General features: G+C 31.9%; 2 protein-coding genes and 1 long non-coding RNA gene across 3 annotated transcripts; 2 read left to right on the top strand and 1 right to left on the bottom strand.

Annotated features, from left to right (window-relative positions):
• Positions 1 to 123: 123 nt before the first annotated feature.
• Positions 124 to 2,863, top strand: LOC102603384 (protein SRG1-like). The gene has a single exon (XM_006347914.2). It carries the CDS (start codon positions 1,234 to 1,236, stop codon positions 1,795 to 1,797), a length of 564 nt encoding a protein of 187 aa, XP_006347976.1. The 5' UTR covers positions 124 to 1,233; the 3' UTR covers positions 1,798 to 2,863.
• Positions 388 to 1,114, top strand: LOC107060744 (2'-deoxymugineic-acid 2'-dioxygenase-like). The gene is made up of 2 exons (XM_015308972.1): positions 388 to 630; positions 863 to 1,114. Exons 1-2 carry the CDS (start codon positions 388 to 390, stop codon positions 1,112 to 1,114), a joined length of 495 nt encoding a protein of 164 aa, XP_015164458.1.
• A 5-nt stretch (positions 2,864 to 2,868) lies between the features above and the next one.
• On the bottom strand, positions 2,869 to 4,470 carry LOC107060757 (uncharacterized). Its single transcript, XR_001473507.1, has 2 exons — positions 4,340 to 4,470; positions 2,869 to 2,914 (listed from the first exon to the last, which is right to left on the bottom strand). It is a non-coding gene; the product is annotated as an uncharacterized lncRNA (long non-coding RNA).
• Positions 4,471 to 9,534: the final 5,064 nt, after the last annotated feature.

The following is a 9,534-nucleotide window of genomic DNA, read 5'->3' as shown; positions in this document are numbered from 1 at the left end:
TAATTTTATTACTTTAATTTTAATTTCATTTTAAATTCTACTTCATCTTCCACCCCTACATTCAAGCTACCCCTCCCTCCCCTTTTTTTTTTTTTTTTTTTTTTTTTCCCCCCCCCCCCCCCCCTACATTCTGGATCAACTTGTGAAAATCATCTAAGATTTTCCTGCCTTCATTTATAACAATAGTGCTATTATACAATAATTCATTTATTATGAGCATACAATAAGGCATACTTTTCATTGCTTATAGTCATGGTATCATCAAATTCCTACACATATTCATTGTATAACAAAATAAGTAAACTTTTAAAAGGAAAATATAATTATATCTTCATATTTTCCTGTTATATAAATAGCGAGTCCAAGTCATATTTGAAACACAACAAAATGGATAAGAGCTCAGCTACACCAAATGATTCATTTACAAGTGCCATGACACTTACTGAAGAGGGACTAACCTGTATTCCCAAACGTTACATCGTTCCATCATCCCTACGCCCCAACGGAACCTTGTCCAACTCCAACACATGCTTGCCAATTGTGGATCTATCCTTACTGCAACACCCTCTTCTTCGGCCTCAGATAATCCAGCAAGTATACCTGGCCTGCAAGGAACTAGGTTTTTTCCAGGTACGTAAAGTTTCTTCATGCTGATACCATTTAAGAGATAACAATATACACTCACCAAGTAAATAAAAAATGTTCTGGCCTTTATCTCCTTCTCTCTTCCCTTTATTTTCAGTTGATGACGTCCTAGATTTCATATACTTAGCAGTTTAAAAGGAAAGAGAATAAGAAGTTCTTTACTAATTCAACCTGGACGTAGAATAACAGCATGCATGCAATAAATGACTGTGTGCAGGTAGTCAACCATGGAATTCCATTGTCAGTCATGAAAGATGCATTAGATAATGCGATTGAGTTCTTCGATTTACCAAGTGAAGAAAAACTGCATCTCTTGTCTTCAAATGTTCATGACCCCGTAAGGTATAGTACCAGTCTAAATGATGACAAAGACAAAGTATCCTTTTGGAGAGACTTCCTCAAGCACTATGCTAATCCAATCTCAAATTGGATAGATTTGTGGCCATCAAACCCCACATTTTACAAGTGAGTCTTGTATTCTTAAGTGAATATGTTTATCTCTGAAATATTTCTGATATACATATATTCTAAATGTTCAAGAAGAATATAATTTCAAAAGCCTAAAGCAGCTCATCATGCAGGGAGAAAATGGGAAATTACACAAAGGCAGTACAAAAGTTGCAAGAAGAAATCATGGAAGTAATATTTGAGAGCTTAGAACTAAACCCCGATTACTTACATGAAGACATTGCAAAAGGCTCCCAGGTCATTGCCGTTAATTGCTATCCAGCATGTCCTGAGCCGGATCTTGCACTAGGCTTGCCACCACACACAGATTATTCTTTGCTATCCATCATTCTTCAAAATCATCAGGGCTTGCAAATCATGGATCGAGATGAAAAGTGGCATTCGGTTCCAGTCATTGAAGGAGGCCTCATTGCTCTGGTGGGAGATCACATGGAAGTCTTGAGCAATGGTCAATACACAGGTGTTGTCCACCGAGCAGCAGTTAACTCAGAGAAAAAGCGCCTTTCCATTGCCAGTCTTCACAGTCTAGCTTTAGGTAAAAAAGTTAGACCTGCCCCAGCTCTTGTCGATGAACAACATATATTGTCCTATAACGAAGGAGGATTCAGTGATTTCCTTGACTTCATTTCTGGAGAAGATATTGTGCAGGTAAAGTACATAGATAAATTAAAAATAAATCCATGATGATTATATATAGTCCACGGACAGCAGATAATCTGTGCTAAAATCCTAAGGTGTATAACCAGTAGCCATTTTTTCTATGTACTTTGTGCCAATATCTAAGGGTGGGTGTTTGGTTCTTCACTGGTGCATACTGAATTCCGAACAGAACTAGTTCGATTCAGTTCGGTTTTTTTCTAATTCGGTTCGGTTCTTCGGTATGCGCTTGATAAGTACTTCTTACTGCAAACCCAAGGTTCACTAAATCTGGGTTGAAGAGAAACCACCATCAACGGAGGTAGACTGTGTAGAAACTGGGCTAGAGATGGTGTGTGCAGCATCACTTATGTACACACGTTGTTATTGTCTTATAAAGAAACTGGTCTTTATTCCCTACATTCAATCTTTCATAGCAGTGTCCAACTTTTGCTCTTCTTATTCTTTATTGTTTCTATTTTTTAAGAATAAGATTGAATGTATCAACAACTCTTGTTCAAAGTTTCCATTTAATAATGAAAATCCTCTGTTCTTAAATACATGTCTCTTGAGCGATCACTGATATATTTAGATCAGCATTAGAAGTTGAGTTTGAGGGAAGAAAAAATCTTTAAGTGAGCTTGTACTATATATCATCAAAATGTTGATAAACATGGACATACAAGTATAATTAGGGGAATATATGCCTAGAGATATGGTTCACTGAAAGGTCGCTGCAGTATTCTACACTGAAGCTCCACAAAATTTCAGTTCTTCAGTTAAGGACCCAAAAACCGAGAACCGAACACCAAAGTCTTAAAAAATTTAATACCGAAACCGAAGAAATGAATTAATTTGGTCCAGTTTTTCAGTTATTATGCCTCTCCCTACTAATATCACTTGAGAGAGGCTCTCCTTTCTTCACGCTAGGGGGATTTACTGTGAAAAATAAGAATATAAGGATCCATAACTTTTGCATCTCGGTATAGCAGGACTTGAACTTGCGATCTTTATGACGCATTATCAGGACTGTGAAAAAGTCCAAGGTTGTACCAACTGAGCTACTAATTAACAAAATTAAGACGCAGCATCAGGATCTTCAATAAGTCCAGTGATTTACCTCAGTTATCTAACATCGTATACTTCAGCAGATAGAAGCCAGCAACTGGAAAATTCAAATAATTTTCAAAGTGGAATTAAGTTCTAAGTTCCAACATAAACATCTAGTTTGTATACATATACATCAAAAATCACCTTCCACGTTTTGTTTATATAGCACAGAAGCAGCCATATACATCAAAATGACCTTCCACATTTTGTTTATATAGCACAGAAGCAGCCAGCATAACAAAACAGCTCTGATATTTTTGAAAAAGTCAACAGCTCTGATATTAATATATCGTTTTTTAAAATTACTTCAGGTTTTCTGTTGAGAAGTTTTCATCGTAAGCCAACAGGAAGTATGCCTTCAAACTCAAGTTCCATGACTGAGGTAATGCTCACATATGATTTGGCTTATGTTTCGACATCCAAGCTGTTTTCCCTCCAACACTATCCACTCATTCCAAAGCACCTTCAAACTAACTTGAAATTGTTGCAAATCAAGGAATAAATTTTCAGGCATTTACATATGAATTTCTTTAACTAAATTGGTTATTTTATATAGTTTGTACAACTTACAAACTTGCAATATTTTCCACTTCCAAAAGGTTATCACCATGCATAATCAGAATCAATTGTTAATATTTCTCTAAATGAACACATGCACTTTGTTTATCTTAATTGTTTCAATTTACTTCCAATTAATTCCTTATGTCAGCTCATGATATTTAAGATTTAGTGATCGTTAGTACATAATTCAAGCTAATAATGTACTGTTTCCATCGTAGAATAATAGATCATCTCCTTAGAAATAAGCACAACATATCCTCATATCTCGTAATTAAAACATCATATTTTCCCAATTATTTAATCTAGAGATGGCAAGATTTCTGTTTTCCCCCATTCAGATAGGTGTGGAGATTAAATTTTCCTCCTTTATTTGGAGCAATTAGACAACTCTCCAATTATTTGAACAACATCATTGTTTAATCACAACTACCCTTATTTGTCCGGTGTTAAAGACTCTCCAAGGAGGATAATGGATAACAGTTAAAAGCCAAAGACATTCAATAATTCGACGAACAAAAACGCAGCACATTAATGTATTTCAACTTTCAAGTAAGTTTAAGTATTCATTTTCCTCCTTGATATAACTAAGAATTTTCTAATTTCTTCAGCTATTAACACCATATTTCTTAGAAATACAGTTTACGATGCAATTTTAAGTGTATTAAACAAAATTATCCCAACATATATTCAGTACTATAACAAAAATCATCTACTTGAAGTTACTAAAACAATTGCTCGACTTCTTTCCCCTTTTGACGGTCAAATCTTCTCAACAAAATATGAACAGAAAAAATCAAAATTGCAGATATACATGAATCTCACTATAATTAGTACATTACACGCAACAAAAAAAATCATCAAAAATACAGAAACTCTCCACTGTTCCAGGCCAAAAAAAAAACGCGGGAAAAGCACTTACGATAATCGATTCAAAAAATTAGCCGTCACTCTCTTCCTTCCTTACGTCTCCGCCGGCCATCGCTAAGCCTCTTCTCCGTCGAATTTCCTTCCTAACTTATTCTGATTATTTTCAACTGAAGGTGGCTTTCGGGGGAGGGGTGGGAATAATATCCTGCGCCGCGGGTTTACTGTATGCCTTTTTCACTTCAACCCCTTAGTTAGCCACGTGTATGATAACTGTATCATACGGTTCACAATTTAGACTGTAGAAGGACTCAAAAACTTTCTTTTTGGTTTATGTTTTCTTTTCTTTTTTCTTTTAATTGAATATGGGTTCAAATAATGTTTTTTTGAAAATCCTAATCCTATTTTTTTCCCCCAAAAAAATAAAAAGTTGAAGCAAACTGCCACCTTATAAACACTTTCAGGAACATTTCATTAAAAAAAAAGATATATCTTGCATTAAATTAAATTTGATTATTCACTTAAGAAAAAAATTACCATGAATATCCTGCTTTTTCACAATATATCAACTTTTTGCGAGGAAAAGAAAAAAACTTAATATAAACTTGATCATATTTCATACTTGAATTTACCTATTTCGTCTAAATGAATACATTTTCTCAAATTTATTCAACTCATTTTAATCGCATTTTATACATCAAACTTTCGTTGAAAATCATATATCTCATATCATATCGCATGAATTATAAATTAAAAGAGGAAAAAGTGCAAGAACGATAAATGAATAATAGAGAGGGAAGATAAGAAAGATGTCAAAAAAAAATGTAACGAAATATAGAAGTAGTTAATCATTAAAAACGTTTTTGTATTGCTAGACGATAGATGATATAATATTTTATATAACTTTTAAACGATTTAAATCGAAAATAATAAGAATATTTTTATATAACACAAAGAAAGTTCTTAAAACAATTATAAGTATTTAAAAATTATATGAAAAAAAAAAGATGATTGTGAGTGTGCAGGCGGTGAATATGTTGTAGAGAAGTTTTCTTTCTTTTTTTTATGTTTGGAGTTGGCAAAGCTCCGATTAAATTTGGATTGCGCATTGCAGGATCATTTGGGGTGACGTTTCCAACATGATTTTCTTCACATCTAAGGCTCAAACACGAGACCTCTGATTAAGAATGAAGTAGTGTCACCACTGCACCATAGCTCATGTGGTATAAAAAAGCTTTTCCTGCAGTCAACTGGAGACAGTGGGATTGACACTTGGATCCAAAATAGATGCTTCTTATGCTTATCCTGAAAACTCCCAAATTCTAAATACACAAGAATATTCATGATATACAATTTGAATATTCACATGTATCTATATCATATAATAAAATAAAATAAAATACCACTAACTTCCGTATCCGTATATACACAAGAATGCTCACATATATCCAATAATATTTTATACAATGTGAATCACTAGTTAAAACATATATCATAATGATTAATTAACATATAAAATACACATAGAACATAACAAAAAGGTCTCTTATCAATTATGGGTTGTTTGGTCAGGAAGAAGGTATTTACGAATAAGAATTAGCATAATTTTATATTTTGTATTTTTTTTTAGTTTCTTTGTATAAAATTAATTGCTAGACAAGAATTGAGAGAGAAAATCAGTGAACTTGGATATATTTCACTCGAAATATTATAATGGTAATTAAATATTTTATTTTTAAAACTTAAATGAATTTCTAGTACAACAAACCATTCCAAAGATATAGTTTATGTACTGTAATTTTTGCATATCTGATTTCTATATTATTTATTCTTACACTATTAATATATTAATATATGCATAACATTAACTAGTAACCAAAAATCAAATATATATAAACTCTACACAATCAATCTCTGCATAACTCTTACCAATAATCACGGTAAAATAGCACAATTTTCAATTTATTTATATTAGCAATTGTTTTAAAAAACGAACACATGTAACTTAATATCGTGAAATAAATTACACAAAAAAATGAAGTAAAATATGTTTCATAGAATTGTTTTCCCATTTCGGTCTAAATGAAATTCTATGTTTTTTTATCAAAATATATAGCAAGAAATGTGGTGAGATAAATAGGACGTGGTGAAGTTTGAATCCTATGAATAGAAAAGATCGCCTTATGAAATACAAAATATTTGGATTAATCAGCAAAGCAATTATCGAACATTGAATCATATTAAACAAAGGAAAATATACATTAATTATATATTACTTATCCTCTACATCTTTATTCATACTCGAAGAGAAATGGAAAAAAAAATCTGGCTAATAAAAATTATAGATACGAAAAAGATTTGGTAGCATGAAAAGATGCCATTAATGAAATGAAGTTTTTGTTTATAGCTGATTCAAGTAGTTTAAGATTTGTTTAACATAGAAAAATCTATTTATTTCAAAAGCATTACAAATTTAAAATATGTTTCAATTGAAACAAAGTCATGATTAAACTACATATATATTTGGAAAACAGAATGTACATGCAAATGGAAAATAATAAACATGTGTAATTGGCTGCCTTTATTATTATATTTCTAATAATTCAATAAGTCAAAATCAGAAAGAAATTAAGGAAACACCATAGTGAAAGTACTCAACCGAACTTAATGAACGGTTAAAATGGAAGGAAAAAAATATCTTTACCTTTGTAAAGTAAGAGGATATATCATCGATCATCTTCTCTAGATTTCATTTGTAGACTTACACTTGAAAAAATGATTTCAAGATTAGACTTTGAAAAAAAAAATTAATATTAAGTTGTACCATAAGCTTTGACAATAAATTAAACTTCAAGTTCAAAGATAAATTGTACATGTAGAAGAATGCACATATGCTTCGATGAGATTGAAGGCTAGTTCACTTGATGAGCTCTTTGCCTTTCGCTTGATGTAATAAGAAAAACCATCATCGTTAATTACTACTTCGAAAGCATGCATGTTTTGTTATCAACTTTGATCATGTTTTGTTAGCTAGAATAAAATGTTAGAAATGGAAAAAGTACTACTATATTATAAGTTGTAAATGCATGTTTTGTTATATTCAATAGACATACCAAAAACATGTCAATTCTTGCATGCAAATGTACTATGCATATTCTCCAAGAATCATCCATCTTTTGCAGAATTTATCAACTTTGATCCTGTTAAATATTGTTGCCTAGCTACAATGTAGTGCTTAATTATTTTCCTTTCTTCTTTTTTCTTCTATATACAGTCCTATATCGGACCATCATAAAGAATTTATATAGGCTTACGTTCTACTGGGCCCTCACCAAAAGTACAACCCCCTACCCCACCAAAAGAAAATACACACACAGGGGAGTCATAAATTTTACTAAGGATATCCAAGAATAATGGTATGTGACTGTCAAAATAAAACAAAAAAATATTGTATTATTTAAGGTTCAAACCCAGAACTTCTTCGTTCAAATGGACACCTAATATGCCAAAGACATAACTTTTGTCAAGGATGTCCAAATTATAAATATATATCCTTTAAATATAAATTTTAACATATATATACACAATATAATTTTCCAATGAATGGTGTCCAGTTGGACACCTTGAGATAGCTCTAGCTACGCCCCAGCACACACAAGGACCCTTTTAATTCTCTAGGTGTCAAAGAGGGTCAAATTAAAAAAAATTATTTTTTTTAGACGGATTAAAAAGGAAAACGAAAAAGAGAACGGATTTTAGTACCACGTGGGCTTACGAAAGAAAGAGTTGAAATTCTTGGGTACAACTTGTAGCTAGATTCATGCATGCATGACATTTCAATATAATGTTTTTTAGTGCGTCATTATATATAAAAGAGGTATACAACTATTCATTGTATGATACATTGCTTTTTTAACAAATCTAAAAACCAGCAGATTTTACAAAACAGCTGCATGTTGTGGTTTGGTTTATTGGATTTCAGGTTGCAATTTGGTCACATATGTACAAGAAGATAACTTTATAGGATTACCATGCATAGAAATTAATATTATTCCCTTCCTTCTAATTTTTGTGACATATTTTGTTTTTTGAAAGTGAAATAATTTAAGTTTGATCGAGAATTTGCTCGCGATATCTTTAAATTTTTTTAAATGAAATTAATATATTTGTAAACTACGAAAAAAGTACTATATATAAGTCACAATAATTATCAATTCAAAATATTTAATATATATGAAAAATTTAGATAAAAAATAGATTTGCTTGAATCGCGAAATCGATAATGTATCACATAAATTGATACTAAGGTAGTATTAATTTGGGCAAATTACAGAAATCACATACTTTTAAGACAAAATTACAATATATCCCTTAAAGTTTATAATTACAGAAATCCCTCAAAACAGATACAATGATACACTAATCTGATGTGCGAGATACACTAATCTGATGTACATTTTATACATGATACACTATCTGATGCGCGAGATACACTAATCTGATGTGCGAGATACACTAATCTGATGTACATTTTATACATGATACACTATCTGATGCGCGAGATACACTAATCTGATGTGCGAGATACACTAATCTGATGTACATTTTATACATGATACACTATCTGATGCGCGAGATACACTAATCTGATGTGCGAGATACACTAATCTGATGTACATTTTATACATGATACACTATCTGATGCGCGAGATACACTAATCTGATGTGCGAGATACACTAATCTGATGTACATTTTATACATGATACACTATCTGATGCGCGAGATACACTAATCTGATGTGCGAGATACACTAATCTGATGTACATTTTATACATGATACACTATCTGATGCGCGAGATACACTAATCTGATGTGCGAGATACACTAATCTGATGTACATTTTATACATGATACACTATCTGATGCGCGAGATACACTAATCTGATGTGCGAGATACACTAATCTGATGTACATTTTATACATGATACACTATCTGATGCGTGAGATACACTAATTTGATGCGCGAAAATGAGAGATTTTGGAGATTTGTAAAACTTATAGGGGATAATGGTAATAAATAAACTAAAAGGTGGGATTTCTACAATTTTTCCTATTAAATAATAGATACAAGGCGTTGGTCATCTATATATATATATGTGTGTGTGTGTGTGTGTGGCATCTTCTTTTGCTATTAATAACGATTTTGTTATGCCTAGCTAGCTCATACATGCAACTTGGTCACGTGGGAG

The sequence above is a fragment of the Solanum tuberosum genome, unplaced genomic scaffold (assembly GCF_000226075.1).
Source record: "Solanum tuberosum cultivar DM 1-3 516 R44 unplaced genomic scaffold, SolTub_3.0 scf00095, whole genome shotgun sequence".
NCBI classification, from domain to species: domain Eukaryota; kingdom Viridiplantae; phylum Streptophyta; class Magnoliopsida; order Solanales; family Solanaceae; genus Solanum; species Solanum tuberosum.
This window is presented reverse-complemented; position numbering and strand designations above follow the sequence as displayed.